This window comes from Thunnus albacares, chromosome 10 (assembly GCF_914725855.1).
Source record: "Thunnus albacares chromosome 10, fThuAlb1.1, whole genome shotgun sequence".
NCBI classification, from domain to species: Eukaryota; Metazoa; Chordata; class Actinopteri; order Scombriformes; family Scombridae; genus Thunnus; species Thunnus albacares.
Window position 1 is genome coordinate 33896272 of NC_058115.1, and position 16806 is coordinate 33913077.

Here is a 16806-nt window from a genome sequence, read left to right on the forward strand (position 1 = left end):
TTGAGGAAGTTCAAGGAGCTCTTAAAGGCATATTTGAGGGTCCTTGGGTGGGTAACATGGGCTTTAAAGGACTTTCCAGGTGATCTTAAGGGTCCTTGGGTGGGTAACATGGGCTTTAAAGGACTTTCCAGGTGATTGTAAGGGTTCTTGAATAGGTTATAGCATTCAATGGGAGGTGACATGAGTACTGGAGGTTGTTCCAGATGTAATTTTTAAGGAGCTCTGGGGGATCTTGAAGAGGTGTGAAGGGTTCAAGCTGCTCTCAGAGGTTTTTGGTTTCTTGAGTGGGTTCCTCTGGCTTCAGAGAGCTTCCAGTGTCCTTACGGGATTTTCAGAGGATTGAGACGTTGAAGATTACAGTCAGGTTGTACTTGAGGATGTTCCAGGGTTTTATCAGAGGGTTCCCCAGCATCTGTGAGTTCTGAGTGAGGATTTGGTAATTTTTTAGAGGGTTCTGAGAGGGTTCCAGGGGATCTAGAGGATGTTTAAGTGACTTTCATGGATTCGACGGGCTTTAAGAAAGTTTTTAAAGGATTTCCAGGGTGCAGCTTCAGGGGGTTCTGATGTTCCACATGAGATTCAGTACGGGTTCTTGGAGTTCTTCTAGTACTCTCTCTCGAGGGGTTTAGAGGCTTCTGGAGCTGTAACAAAGGTTCCAGGGTTTTTCTGGGGATCTAGAGGAGGTGTCAGGAGGTTCTTAAGGGATTTTACGGATCATTTAATTTATTTCAGGTTCCAGCACACTGATGCTGTAACAGCAGCAGAATCACGGTTCAGTGTTTCTGGATGTTTAAATTCACCAAAACAGAACTGAAACCTGAAATCACAAAGAAGGAGAATCAGGAGCTTCAACCAGATAAAAATAAAATTAAATACATTAAATAAAACGAGGAAAAGGAAACACACACATCTCAGATTATTACAAATGACTTCCAGCATGGCCTGGTGTTGTGAGACAGAAAATATGTAATAATAATAATAATTATTAGAATAATCATGTCATTATTCTCTCTCTGTCTTTTCTGTTACATTTATTTTCATCATCATCTTTTATTAACAGCAGTATAAAGTCATTATATTTATCTGGAGTGTAATTTCTTGCTTATTATTACAGTCATAAAATAATAATAATAATAATATTTATTATCAGACGGGCCGATGAGCCTGTTGCCGTTTGCTTTCTGATCCGGACCGTCTTCATCTTCTTCATCTTCCTCTTCATCGCCAACATGTTTGCAAGCGTGCGTCTCATTGACTTTTTCTCCTCCTGCACAGAAATATTTTTCCAGGCTTTCCAGACGTTTCTGTTTCCCTGGAGGAAGGCAGCGGGCTAAAGGAGGATAAATATTTAATCAGCGCTGCTCTGGAGTTTTTGCTTAATTAGAGGAATTCTGCTCCTGCCACGAAAATGAACAAAAATGACTGCTGGAGATGTGAAAACCCGCAAAAACATCAAGGAGGATGATCACAGACAACCTCTAATTATTATTATTATTAATAATATTATTGTTCTTATCATTATTATAATTATTATGGATCCACGTTGCGGTGCCGACTTTGTTTAAATATGAAATTAAAGATTTTATAGCAGTGTCAAATAAAACACCCACCGCAAAACAGCGCTTATTAGCAGCTTTCCCTCCACTGTGTGTGTGTGTGTGTGTGTGTGTGTGAGCGCCATATGTCCGTGCGTAAAAGGAAAAAAGAGAGAGAGAGAGAGAGAGAGAGAAAGCGCAAATTGGTGCCAAATGTGCGCGCCGCCCGTGTCAGTCAGCCTGAACGCTGGATGACAGAGGAGATTATTCCACATGAAACCAGTTAATCCCACCAAATCTGAAGAAGTCTGTGAGGTTGGAGGAAGTGAATACAGATTTCTGTTACTGATGAGGTTTCAGTATTACAGTCTCACATCCACAGAAATGTTTCTGGAGCGGGATTGTTTTAGGCCTGTGCGGCCGGAAACAGCAGCGCACGGAAGGTTTAAATAAAGGAGATTGAGCTGCTTCTGTCTCCGCTGCTGCAGCCTGTCAACCTCAACAATTCATTTAATCATTGATTCAGGCGTAAAAAAGCCTAAATTCCTAAACAGAAGTGACAGAAGCTGCCAGTGCGGTGACATTTGTTTGAGGGATTTGTGCAGAAACAAGAGTCAAGTGTTGAAATCAGGCAGAAATGATGCGTAAATCAGTAAAAAAAAAAAAAGACTTGTGAGTCTTGTTCTGCAGAGAAGTGGTTTTTATTCCACCACATCTACAGATTCCTTCACTCGCTGCGGGTGAAGAAGAAGTTTCAAGACTTCAATCATGACTGAATATTGGACAGAAGCATCTTTGACATCCTTCCTGTCTAATTTCACATGTCAGTCTGTTTGTTCTAAATGTCTCAAAATGTCTCCGCGTGTCCGTGATGAAGCCCGTTTGCACCTTCAGCAGTCAGATCTGTTTATCTCATTAACTGGAATCTCTGGGTTTTTTTTTTTAAAACTTAAATTTAAACGTCATTTTTTACAGTGCGCGCGGCGAAACACGCGGAAACCCTTATATGGATCGCGCTTTGAAAAAACAATGACGTAACGCGCGACTTCGGCCAATGAGACGCCAGAGGTGCGACCAATATTCAAATGAGCTGTCCTTATTCGGGCATGTCCACGCCCCTCACAGGTCCAAGCCGGTCCCCCGGGAGCTCCAGAGCCCCGGACCCGGGAGAAGGAGCTCTCCGCCGGGACAGAGGAGCCATAAAGAGCCGGGGAGGGAGGGGATGAGATTTCTCGCTGCCCAATCCCCCTTTTCCCCCGGGAGCAGCAGCCTTCCACGGTCCGTCCCTCCCTCTTGTTTGCTAATCATTTCATTTTACTCCTTTTTGAAGCGGTGGCTTGTTTTTTTATCCCACTTTTCATTTCTCTACAATCCGCGGCTGCTCGCCTCCCTCTGATCCCGGCTCTCCCCGCTCCGTTCTCCCGGCGTCAGGCTCTCCGGATCCCGGCTGAATCTCCTCCGTCTCTCTCTCTCTCTCTCTCTCTCTCACGGCTCCTCTGAGATGCTCTCCCCGCTCTGCGCTCCTCTCTCCGCCCTCTTTTAACTTCACAGAGACGCCGGTTTAAAGACCGGGCTGCTGCGAGCCGGGGCTGGGATCTAAAACAACCCCGGAGAAACCCAGAGGGATCCGGGGCTCTTCTCTGGATCAGGACCCGGTACTTTGGGGAAGCTCGCTCTTGTGTACCCCCCCACCCCTCCTCCTCCCCTCCTTCCTCCTCCTCATCGCTCCTATTTTCTCCACCTTAATCCAGGTGGTCCTTTGGCTTTTTTTGAGTGGCTGGTACGGGAGGATTATTCTTCTTCTTTCTTGTTTCTGGTGAAGACAAAGCTCCCAGAAGGACACTTTGATGTTCTCCATCCAGGACAGCCTCCCCCGGGGGGCCCTGACCATGAAGGAGGAGCCGCTCCCTACCGGCATGACCCCGGTCCGCTCCTGGATGCAGGGCGCAGGGATTTTGGACGCCAACACAGCGGCCCAGAGGTAAAAAATGTCACCAAAAAACCGTCCAACTTTTCATCTGTCGGCGCTGCGGTGCCAATCAGTTGATTAATGCCACAGTTAGAAAAACTCCAGCGTGAAGGTGAAAGTGGTGTTTTGCATCTTCCAGGATCCGAGTGTGACATGCAGGGATCGCTTCAGTCTGCAGGGCGTTAAAAGTTACAGTCAGTCAGGCGTTGAAAGCTTCCGCTGCTGCAGAAAGAGTTTACTGTCATTTAACAGCAGAGAAAAATCACTGAAACATCACGTGAGCTGCAAGAAGTAAAACACTCAAACCTGCAAACTTTTAAAATGACACTCTGAACATTTGAAGAAGGATTTTTAACTCTTAAAACGAGGCGACGTCACTTAGTTTGAGTTTAAATTTCAGGGAAAAAGTGAAGCAGAAAATTATTTAGTGGAAAAGAGAAATCCTAGAAAGATGAAACATGAACTCTTCACTCTTCTTCTCGGTAATGTAAACCAGCAGGTTTGGAGGTTTTTTAGCCCCCCTACCCCACCCACCCCAGCCCTCCCTCTTCATCACACCGTTCCCCTCGTTCTCTGCGGCGGATTCGGGTTCAGCAGCTTCCCGGTGCGAGCGGGACACACACACACACACACACACACACACACACACACACACACACACACACACACACACACACACACACACACACACACACACACTCTTTCCTTCTTCCACATGTCGTTAACAACCAAAAAACTCAGCGCGAAATAAGGTTTACATGTGTCACACCGCGGCTCTGATCGTTCATTTAAACACATCTGACACGCGGTTTGGTGCCGCACGAACACGCCGCGCGTAAAGAGCGCAGCGGGCGGAGCGCGGAGCTGCAGCCGCCGCCGCGCGCGCGCCTCTTCACCGGGACTCTGCAGAATATTTAAAGGCTCATTTAGAGAAGAATTAAAAGAATAAATACGAGACTATTTATTAAAAAAACACACGCAAAGATTTTCTCTTATAGATTTACAATTTCTAAGGCGGGAGTCTAATTTGGGGAAAAATATGAATTTAATTGATATTTTATTTATGAAGCGACTCGAGCGGGAAAAACAGCCGAATGTAAACTGGGTCACAGGTTAAATTAAAAGGAGAAAATATGATGAGGTTTGACCTCCGCAGCGCGGGAAACACGCTGAGCTTCACTCTCACATAAAAACCACTTCAACACATTTAAAGACATTCAAAATAGAAAAACTATTAAATTACAAGAATAGAATCTGAATTACTAAAAAACCCACAAACAGTAATTTAAATAGTAAAACACATGTGCAGCTTAAAATGATTCAAGTCAGAAAATTCTCTTTTCTCTTTGTGTTGAAGCTTTAAAGTTGTTTTTTTTCCGTGAAAAACTTTAATGACGGCGGTGTTTTTAGGGTCTAAATTGCTAAAAATGTGTCTCCGGGGGGAGACTCAGGTGAGCTGGAGAGAAATTTGAGCGCTTTAACACAAATAAATCAATGTCGGATTTGCAGCGCAGCCTCAGGTTTAAATCAGCTGAACAGCAAGAAAGAAAAAAAAAAATCCATCAGCTGCTGCTTCAACAGTCAGAACAACAAGAGAACTCACATCCACCAGCAACAGGAAGTTAAAAATACGTTCAGTTCAAAAAAATATGTTTCTGCTCTAAAAGCTGCAACAAGCTTCAGTTAAATATGAAGAGTTTGAATCATATTTTAATCATAAAATGAAACAAAACTAATGAAAACACACACAGTCAGTTCAATTTCTCATGTGAGGATGTTAAAATCTGCAACACGATCAACTTTATTGATCAAATATGTGGAGACACACACACACACACACACACACACACACACATACACACTGTTAGACTTATGAGACAAACAATCAGCTTTAACATAAAGATACAGATATTATTATAAGTGTGGATATATTTACAGCACATGCAGATAAAATAACATCTAGTATATAAATCAGAGCTGCAACTAATTTAAATATTTTCATTTTGAATTCATCAGTTTGTCCACAAAATGTAAATAATAATAATAAAAAAGTCTTTCAGAGTCTTTTAAATGTTTTGTTTTGTCCAACAATTTAATAATCATCCACCGGTGACGTTAAAGCAGCTGGAAACAGAATTTTTTTTGCCATTTTTGCTAAAAATAAAAGAGCAGAATGCAGATGAAAGTGTTGCAGCAGGTTTGAATGTTGGTCTGGTTGCTTTCAGAGCAGCAGCAGCAGAGTGAATATTATGTATAATAAGTTATGTGTCTGCTGATAGATGGACAGTATATGTGCAGCCCTGCTAACACTTATAAACACATTATGTCACTTTAATGAATGTTAAACAGTAAGTTTATTTCATTTATTTACCCCAAAAAGTGACAAACTTGCATCTGAGCTTCTTTGTAATCTGTAAAAATACGTCGTTTTCCTTCTTTAAACTCTTCCATTCAGATGAATAAAAACCCTTTAATGGAGGGAAAAATGGTGAAAACTAAAGCAGAATAAAAGAGCAGGAATCCTTCTTCCAGACATGAAATAAGTGTCGGATGTACAGAGAAGACAGCAGCACCTGCAGTCAAATTACAAAACCACAAATTTGTCTCAGAGGGGTTTAAAAAATACGACAGTCTGTCTTTACGCCCTCGATTCAGATAAAGAAAAACTCTGTGAAACATTTAAGGTGTCGTGATGTGAGATGAATCATAATTAAACTGTAAGAAAGTCCAAAAAAAAAAACTGTGGAGGGAAAGTTTTTCTGGACTGATGAGAGAAAAAAATACAAATATGAGGCATAAATATGAGGAGGGACATGTTTGTTTGAAGCAAAGTGAAGCTAAAGTGACTCCTTTTATTCTGTGTCACTGTTCATTTCAGGTGTAATTTGAGTATTTTTGAAGGTAGAAAACGTTCCCGTCCTCCTCACAGCCTCATTTATTCACCTTAAAACTGCACTTAAACGTCTCATCTGAACATTAAAGAGTAAAACGCGTCTCATGAATCAGTAACTTTGACCCTGAACGGATGAAAATGAAGCCTGAAGCTCCTCAAGTGTGCTCTGATGTTAATGATTCAACACCAAGTGATTTTTTTTAGCTCCGACGTGTTTAATTAAAGGACGATATTAAAACGTATTGATGTGTGCACACATCTCTGGTGTCGTGTGTTTGAAGCTGTTGCTTTTTGGAGGGAAAGCTGCAGATTTCTGCTGGTTTTTTTTTTTTGAGGAAGCAGAAAGATAAATAATGAAACTTTCAGCTTTTATTGTTTTGCTTTCTGCTGGGAGTCACAGGAAGACGACGCTTTAAATCATAAATGCAGAGTCAATTTGATTCATTTTGTCCAAAAAAAAATCACAAATTTTTCCTCTGAGGTCTTTCTAAACGTCAGACGCCTTCGATCCCTCAGAGCTGATAAAACTCTGGATTCTTCTTAAAGTTGGAGTTTAAGAACGTTGATGACTGTTGTTTTTCTTATTATTCTTATTTTCTGTTTGTCTTGAATGAACGTTTCTTTACTTCAGAGCTCCTGGAGGTAAAATGTGTCTTTGTTTGCATATAAAATCTTTACATCTTCTATAAAAAAATGTGCATTTTGTTAACGAGCAAACACACAAAGAAGGTGTAAAAAAAAAAAAAAGGTAGAATCATGATCAGGAATCGTGTCGTAAAGAAGAAGAATGATAATATCAGGTAAATAAAGCTGAAACTGGACGTGTTTCAGATGATTGAAGGTTTATTTTAAAGGGATTTAAGTGTTTTAAAGTGAGAGAAGATGAGCTGCTGGAAATAAATGATTTAAAGCTTTTATAGAAACTGGAGAGTGAACAGATGAAAATGTGATTTTTTGTATTTACACATTGAAACAGAAGAAACATATTACACATAATATCTGCTTCATGTGTTGAACATTCAGTCTCATCAGCGTCTTCAGCTTCTTCATCGCAGATTAAAACATTATTTTTTTTATGTGTTTTGGGCCCGTTTTTGGCTTCATCTGACAGCGGTAGAGGAGACAGGAAATGAGGAGGAGGAGGAGAGAGGAGAGAGAGGAAGAGAAAGAGAGGAAGAATGATGTGCAGTAAAAGGAAACCTCAAACCCGGAGACGTTACAGTAAAATATTACAGCAGGACTCCCCGAGATCCAGCAGAACTTTCACAAAAAAGCAGCTGTTTCTCTCAGATCATTGATCACTTTACAACATTTCATTTACATTTTTTTATTGATCTTTTCTCATATTTTAAATTCACACTGCTGCAGATATTGTTTGGTTTTGATGCAGCAACAAGTCGAGTTTTACATCATTTCACAGAAGATATAAGATACTGAGGAGCACATATAAACTGCTTCTCTCTAAAGGAGATTCGTAGCCATGAATACATTTTTTTCCCAAAGTCCAAAAAAAAAAAAAAAAAAAGAGTCCCATGAGGAAATCTCGCCTGCCAAACTACCTTTTGATCTACTAATTAAAATCTGTCTCCACCATCCTGAAAATCCTGACTTTCAGATATTTTTTCCACAGCCTTAAAATAATCCTGGATTGGATGTCGAGCGCTTATCGTCGATACACCCGGTAGATCCAAACATCTTTTCCCGACGCTGTCCGTCTCTAGTTTGTGGTTGTAAAGTTTCACGAGGCTGTGATTATCCAAGAGGTCACTATAGGTCATTTTATACAATGAGGTCAAGTTTCAAAAATGAAATGAAACAGGCTGCTGTGAGGACGAACATCATCACACATGAATACAGTCGGACTCAGTGAATCCACAAGAGTCTCAGATTTACAGTCAGACTCAGTTTATGTGAATCTAAAACTGTTAATGGACCCAGAACGCAGAAATATGTGAAAATAACACATTTATACTGCATGCAAACTGCTAGGATCAGCATCAAGTGGCTGTAAATGTCTGTAAAAAGGAGCCTTGTGGGTTTCCGTAGAACCCGTTTTTCATTCAGATATCTTGAGGTTAAAGGTCAACAGACCCCTGCTAACATTTAGCTTAACTCTGGAGCGTTGTTCCTGACCAGCTAGCAGGACTCGGCCGCTTTGATACCAGAATCTTCACTGCAGCTTTAAATCGGAGCCTCTGAGACGCAGTAATGTGGTGCGAGGGCGTCGACGCCCCCGCAGGTCTCTGAGGGTTAAAGACGACACTGATTCTGCACGTCTGACACTCTCGTGCAGGTCGGTTAGACTTAATGCAGTAGGATTATATATATAAATGTAATATTTCCACAAATTATATTAAAATATTTCTCATCACTCTCAAAAACAAACAGCTTCTTGTCATCGATGTTTTGTAGAAAGTAGAAATGGATTTAGACAGTTTTTACAGGAAGAACCTTTAATAAATAACACGCTAATAAAGAAGCTAAATTCAGTGTAAATGAAGGAAAATGAGTCTTTTTGTTCTCTTCAGACTGTGACTGTGATTCTTGTGCAGGTCAGTTAGACTTAATGTTGAAGATAATATATCAGTGTAATATTTTATGTTGTGTAAACGTGATTTATATTGAATTATTGCTCATCACACATAAAAAACAAGCAGATTATAATCTTGTAATTGATGTTTTATAGAATCAGAAACAGGTTCTGGTGTAAAGTCAGCATGAAAGCTGCTGCGTCCAGAACATCAACTTCTACAATGATAACATTTTATACATAACTTCTGAAAAACTAGAAATAAACAGCAATAAGTGAATCATCTGGTTTGTGCTGGAAAGCAACGACTGAATAGAAAGAAAAAAAGCTGCATTTGGTCATAATTGGACAAAAAAAAACCATGTTTGTAAGAAGAAAACAGAAACAAAATTCAGTTTAAATGCAGTAAAACGAGTATTCATCAGCTTAGCGCTGGTGTCTCTCAGGTTGTTGTGAGTCGCATCCACTCGTCTTTCTCATATATATTTGTTGAATCACGTTTCCACCTCTGCAGACCTTCATTCACCTCCTTAAATGTATAAATCCTGCAGCAGCTGAGCCTCAGATCACAGCGTAAGACGTCACGCGTGAACTAAAACCACAACAAACATGACAGAAATGAATATGAATGAAGAAAGTCTGTTCTGATATAAATCAGCGACGGATCAGTGATTTCCATCAAAGAAGCGTCTTTATGAACACTTTCTCCTACATGATGTGTCGTACTCTGTGTTTTTACATCATAAATATTTTTATTCTCCACATGTTCGTGTTTTATGTGTCTGACACACGTGTGTTAGAGATTAACTCCACCTGTAAAGTGTTGACGGTTCACAGGTGCTTTATGGAACACATGTTCACGCATGAAAAGCAGAAAACAGCTTCGATATTCAAATTCACATGTGGGCTGTTTCTCCTTCCTTCTTTTTTGTCCTGGTAATGTTGTGCAGGAGGTCAAAGGTCACCTGTCAGTGTGAACGTGTGACTCTGAAACACGTGTTGGTGTTTATTGAGAATCAGAGAGTCAGAAGTTTTCACAAACATGGAAAGTAAAATATCACAAAACTCATCACTATGCTGAGTTTAAAGGGTTTAAAGTTTGATTTAAAATGATATTCAGATAAATATTGAATCTGCAGTGATTGAACCGTGTGTGATAAATGTATATATATGTAATATGACTTTATAAATATCCTGTAAAAAGCTTTTTCATTGACAGACGGCAGCAGCACACAGAACATTCAGTATAATAACTGATGGAGTAATTCAGGGTGGACTGAGCAGATGTGATCAGCAGGATGATGTCAAACTGATAAGATAACAGCACAACGTGATAAATCTATCAAGTGCTGGAAAGAAAAAAGTCTTAAGTGGACGTGAAAACACTTCAGAGTATCAGCATGTAGAGTTGTTGGGACTTTTATAAAACAGGAAGCAGAATTTGTTTGTCTGCTAACGTTGAATGATGGAAGTCAGTGACTCTTCTTCTTCCTCATGATCATTTTAAACTCATCGCCGTTTCCCCGTAAAACGTCCCGTCACGTCTGAACGAAGCTTTACGGAACATTGATGTGAAAAATCTGCGTCCGAACGACAAAAACAGACGAAGAAGAAGCCAGAAATGTTACGTATTCGTATATATATGTTGTCTGAAAAGGGGCGACATTATAAGTTTTATTCTGCAAATGCAGAAAATACAGAAGAAGAAGAAAAGTAGAAAGAAACTCCAAACTGTGTGTGTGTGTGTGTGTGACTGTGTGTGTGTGTGAGTGTGTATGTGTGTGTGTGGTTTTACATTCTGTATATAATCGATATCTGTTCATAAACTCTGACGGCTGTTTCACAGATAGATCGATAATTAAGTTTGCATCGTGTTCTGTTTAATTTTGCAGCTTTTTGTCGACTGAAACGTGATATTTTAATAAACTGGAAGTGAAAAGTGTCGACTTTCGGTTGTTATTTCCTGTTTATAAAAGCAAAATATATCATGAAGAACAGACAACATATATAAGCAGTAACATGTACAGTAACTGATGAGTGTAAAGTTGACTGTAGTAAACAAGTTAAAGGCAAAAATAGAGAATAAATCAACTAATCTGCTGCTTCCTGCGTTCTGTAGCTGCGACGCCTCCGTACGAACGTTTCCTACGTCACAGTTTGCAGCTCGGTCAGTCGTGAGCTGTGAGAAAGTGAAGAGGTTTTTCTTCCTCGTTCAAAAAAAAATAAAAAACTGTTATTTGAGTGATTTTAAGGCCCTCGAGAGGTAAAACTACACAGGACGTCCTGACAGCCGAGTGGTTTATCTGAAACCTTCCTGCTTCAGTACCAGCTGGGTTTAAATCATCATCGTCTTCATTTTGCTCTTTAGGATGAAGTTGTTGTGCAGATGTTTGTGTGTCTCTGAGAGGAAAGATCACTTTGTAATTGAGTCCTAGAAGTTTAATTAAATATTTTTGTAACAGCGTCATACTTTTGTGATTGAGACGACAGAAGATTCATATTTTGATAAAGTCAGACACGAGAGAAACATCAGAGAGGACGACTGATGTTTACTTTACAGCTCAAAGTCTTAAAATGTATTTTATAATCATATTATTATTATTATTTTTAAAAAAAATCAACACAAACTGGGAAAATGTGGCAACAAAAATCCAAATCTTAGAATAAAAATCTGTTTCTAGACGTGATCTGAAACCTGAACGCGTCTCCTTTTCACTTTGCTGACTCTCATTTTCTGGAAAGTTCACAAAAATTTGTAGTAAAAACTGGCTGCAATAATTTAACCCTTTGTAGCAAATTTTTTTACTCTTTTTATGAAGGAAAAAAAAAGTAAAATAGGACGTTTAGGACTCAATAACAGGCAGAAATAATGTGTTTAGATGGAGATTTTTCAGGCGTTGGCAGGTGTGTGAATGTCAGTGTGTGTATATGTGTGTGTGAGATAGATGTGTGTGTGTGTGTGTGTGTGTGTGTGTGTGTGTGTGTGTGTTGAAGCTTCAGATGAACAGATTTCCCTCGACCCTCCCTGACACTGCTGTGGAAAGAAAAGAGAGAGAGAAAAAAAAAAAAACGGAAGAAAAAAGACCGAGCAGAGTGAGTGATCCTGCCCTCTATACCTATCTTTGTCCTCCGGGGTTAAAGGGATGAAGGGGTGATGGGGGGGGGGGGGGGGGGAAGTCACATGCTGAGTGGGGGAGGGGGGTGGAGGAGAGGAGCTCAGGTAGGGTGGAGACGAGGTGGATAATCGTCGACCTGGGGATTCCTCGCTTCATCCGTCATCGACTCAATCATCGGGGCGTTTGGCGTTCCTCTCGGCGCTCCCTGGTGGTAGGCGGCGGACGGGTGGGTGGGTGGGTGGCTGGTTGGGGACGTGGGAAAGAAAAAAAAAATTTGTACGCAGAGACGGATCCTGAGTGTCTGGCAGTGATGGATCCTGGCGCTGAGAGACTTTGTATCAGAGTTGAGGAATGATGGAGAGGTCAGCCGAGGCCTCCGCTGCTCACAACCTCCTTTTTTTTCTTCTTCTCTTCTTTCCTCCTCTTTTTAAATGTCTTATTTTTCCACCCGGGTGAGAAAACATGCACTTCCTACTGCATTTGCATTTGTCAACACCCTCCCTCCCTCCTCCTCCTCCTCCTCTTCTACCCCCTCCTTCCTCAAGCACGCACAATTAAACTCTCCTGAACGCTGCCTTAAAAATGTGTTAGATAATTAAACAGTGTCAGCCTTGTTACTGTGAATTCCTCTTGAAAGCTTGCCACCGCCGCCGCAGCCGTGGTTGAAGTGAAGTTGACTTGGGTAAATAAACCGTCGACACTCGAGCGCGGCTCTTTTGTCTCCTCGCAGCCTCTGCTGTATGTCAGCCGCCGCAGGCCCGCTCGGATAATCAGAGGCAGCGCTGCAAAAAAAAAAAAAAAAAATCTGCAAACAATTAACCCGAGCTGCATCTGAGAGGAGCAGGTGACCAGACTAATGGGCTCAGAGTGTGTGTGTGTGTGTGTGTGTGTGTGTGTGTGTGTGTGCATGCTTTTGTTACCTCAGTGGGACCCTCTCTGGTATAAACACCGGCCTTGTTGGGACCAGTAGTCTTCATGATGAGGCAAAACGTCATTTCTGAGGTTCCTGGTTAAAGTTTGGTTTGAATGGAAGTCAATGCAAAGTTCTAACAAGGATTATTTTTTATTACAATATTCAGATAGTGAATTCATTCAGTGTGTGTGTGTGTGTGTGTGTGTGTGTGTGTGTGTGTGTGTGGGTAAAGGTTGTGTGTTTTGGAGGAAACAGCTGAGTAGAGGAAACATACAGCTGCGTTTTTCTGGCTCTTCGTTCATCCTCAGAGCTAAAATATTAAAACATCACACCAATAAAAAAAAAAAAAAATTCTAAAAAATTCTTCTTTACATCCAAATAAATGTGAAGCCACATTGAATCAGAAAGACTGAATATCATTTCCCCCCCCCAAAAAACATCTGGAAACAACTGTTTGACCAGGACAACTCAGATTTACTGAACCCTGAACGCATCACAGTTTAATGAACAAAAGGAAAGTTTAAAGTTTTGTTAGTTTTAGTTTTACTTGTTATGACAGTTTGACTCACCAGATTCTCTATTTTACATCTTTATAAAGACTTTCTGTTTCCTTTTTTATCTTCTCAGTTTCTCTTTTTGTTTTAACGTGTTGACCAGATCAGATTTCATCACCCGGCCAGTGAACGCACCACTCCGACCACATTTTGATTAATGAGTATAAAAGGATCACAAACACTTCTGGAACAGTTTAATTCACTAAACTAAACAGCTGTTTTACATTTTTCATGATGACATTTTTTTGCTTTTACAGCTTTTTTCTTCCTTTTAGCAAGTCGTCACTTTGTGTTCAGATGTCACGCAGAGCGAAAGAATCGATAACTTAACAGAATCAGAACCAGAAAAACACTTACTGGACCCTGAATGCACCACAGCAACCAGAGTTTAATGACTAAATGAAAGAAGAGACTCAGTTTAATGATCAAGAGCAGAAAAAACAACAAACTCAATCAATAATTCAACACCAATCAATCGTTATCAGGTGATATACAACACTGATAATCAATATTAGTCTCAGTGTTGTCAGTTAATCAATGAACAAACGAAGAAAAACTGAAACAATGAATCAAATCACTCAACACATTTCATTGGAACAATCAGCGATTTTACATTTTATGTTGAATTTCTTTTTATTATTTTTATTATTTTCTATTTTGCTTTAATTCTATTTGAGAAAAGTAACTGAAAGTAATCAGATTACATTTATAAATGCATGTATTTATATTTTCTACAAGTTGTTTTTCTGCAGGAACAAACTGAGACTTTCTGTTGTTTCTCATGATGATTTGAGGGTTTGTGGCTCCATCACAAATGCATTGTGGGTGGTTTTCGGTGCGGCGGCGGTGGCGGTCCACTGTGGGTTCGATGGAGATGGCGGCAGCGGCGGCGGTGGTGCCGTCGGGTAGGAAACGCCCGCTGACTGATTTCCATTTGTGCACCTTAATAGTGTGTGTCATTCCTAATTAGGGCGACTGGCTCGGGGAAACGGTGGCTCGATGCTGGAATGGCTGCTCCTGTCATGCTGCAATTACCAACAAATTAGTCTTTAGACTGAGGGGCTTCTGCACACACACACACACACACACACACACACACACTCCTGACTGACTGTGTGTGTGTGTGTGTGTGTGTGTGTGTGAGCTGTATGTACTAATTAGTACATTCTGTGAGGTGTTCAGTGTGTGAAAATGCATCTAAGTGTAAAAGCAGACGAGGTTTTTTTCACGGACGTCAAACTCAGACCTGCAGCTGTTTGTTCTGCAGCTTCACCTTCAAATCAACAACGTTTACATGAATGCAGCTGCAGTTCTGCTGCTATATTATATATATGTATATATATATATTTATATATATTATTAACTAGTACGAGGGTCTGAGGACAGAGGCCTCCGAGGCTTCACAGATTTGTGATTTTGAGCTGTAAAAACAGAATTCATTTAGCTGTAATACTTAATAACACTGGTTAAAGGCTGCAGGTTGTTCAGCTGTTAATCAGTGTGGTAATTTGATTAAGTGTTCATTTGTTTTGTGATACTTCATGCACCAGTAAATAACAATATACGCTGAGATGACGGAGACCTGAAGGCGCCTTCAGACTGACGACGACGTCGACGGTGTCAGTTTATCAGACTGTCAGATGAAAAAAAAGTGAATAAAAGTAGAGACGCGTCATCAGCTGCAGCAAAGTCACACAAACTGCTTTTAGTTTCACCTCCATCGTTTAGTTTCATGGCAGTTATGAGATGCGTTCTGCATCGTCTCACGTCGTGTCCTGATTGGTCGGTTTGTAGTCGTTGGTCGTCGCAGCGTCACATTGTGAGGATTCAGTTTTGAGTTTTGACTCTTTGTTCGCTTTGAACTGGAACTGTGAAATGTTCTATAATATTTATACAGTATAGTTAGAGGATAATTTAAATTTTGTTTGTTTATAATTATAACAATTTGACCTCAGGCTGTTATAGAAATGTTTGGTTCTGTTGGTCTGTAACGACCTTTTTGACCTAGTTTGCTTTCCGTACATATGACACAAACTCAGGACTCAACACTAACTATAAGACTTTACATTGTAAAAGTGCAGTATGTAAGTTAAACATGGTGGATTGTTGATGAGCTTTGGTCAGACGCTGTATGGACGAGGGAGAAACGCACAGCTGCTGGAATATCAACAGTAGAAGAAGAAAGATGGCCACAGATCTCAGATAATAAAACGTCTGTTGTTTGTGTTTAGTGTGAGACGTTGTTGTCGGCTTCATTTGTTGTACGAACAGTAAACTGAGGATCAATATGACGTATTTACTACACGATTAGTTTGATTTGATGCAGAGAAGAAGAAGAAGAAGAAAGATGTGAAGCAGGAAGAGAAGGTGGAGAGATTCTAACTTATTGATTAAATTGATTGATGTTTTGATTCATCGATGAAAACAGCAGCAGACACACACACACACACACACACACACACACACACGCACACACACACACACACACACACACGCGGCCTCCTGTCTTCTAACCGTGTTTCAGCCTCAACTCATTAGTTCATATTACACGGCTAATAAGAGCTAACCAAACAGGTGTGTGTGTGTGTGTGTGTGTGTCTGATGTGAGTAAATGTATTCCTGCATAATTGTGCAGCCCTGCATAAATCAACACACACACACACACACACACACACACACACACACATGCAGTACTGTACATGAACAATATGTGCATATTTTAACCGTCCGAACTCGACTTCCATCGCAATTAAAGAGGACAGCCTGATGTGTGTGTGTGTGTGTGTGTGTGTGTGTGTGTGTGTGTGTGTGTGTGAACACGGTTCATGTGAGCGTTTTCTGAAGGTTACGGTTTGGTTATGTTTACTCTGTTATGTTTAGGAGCTGATCTCGTGCTCATGGTCACACTTCCTTTTACACTCTTTTAGATTCACTCATTATCTCTCTCAGTTGATTGATAGATCATTAATCTGCAACTGTTTTGATAAACAATCGTTTTAATAATTTTTTCAAGCGGAAATGCAAATTATTTGCTGGTTGCAGCTTCTTAAATGTGAAGATTTGAAGCTTTTCAGTGTCATACGTGAAATCTGAAGTTATAACAGGCACTTTTTCACTATTATCTGACAATATATAAACTAATCAATGAACCAACTGCAGCCTTAAAATACATGTAAAGGTCTTTACAATTGCCCTCAATGTATATGTTGTATAAATAAACCTGCATTGTCTTATAATTTGAAAAGAGAGCCACAGTTACAAATGTGATCATGGTTCAGTGAATCCTGCAGACTTCC

General features: G+C 40.3%; 1 protein-coding gene across 5 annotated transcripts in view; it reads left to right on the forward strand.

Annotated features, from left to right (window-relative positions):
• The first annotated feature begins 3283 nt into the window (after window positions 1–3283).
• Window positions 3284–16806, forward strand: part of LOC122990057 (transcription factor COE3-like) — a 164110-nt gene continuing 150587 nt past the window's right edge. For all 5 annotated transcript variants that reach the window (XM_044363187.1, XM_044363189.1, XM_044363190.1 and 2 more), the window contains exon 1: window positions 3284–3516. In XM_044363187.1, the coding sequence (XP_044219122.1) occupies window positions 3383–3516 (134 nt within the window). In that variant the 5' untranslated portion in view covers window positions 3284–3382. The remainder of the gene's footprint in view (window positions 3517–16806) is intronic.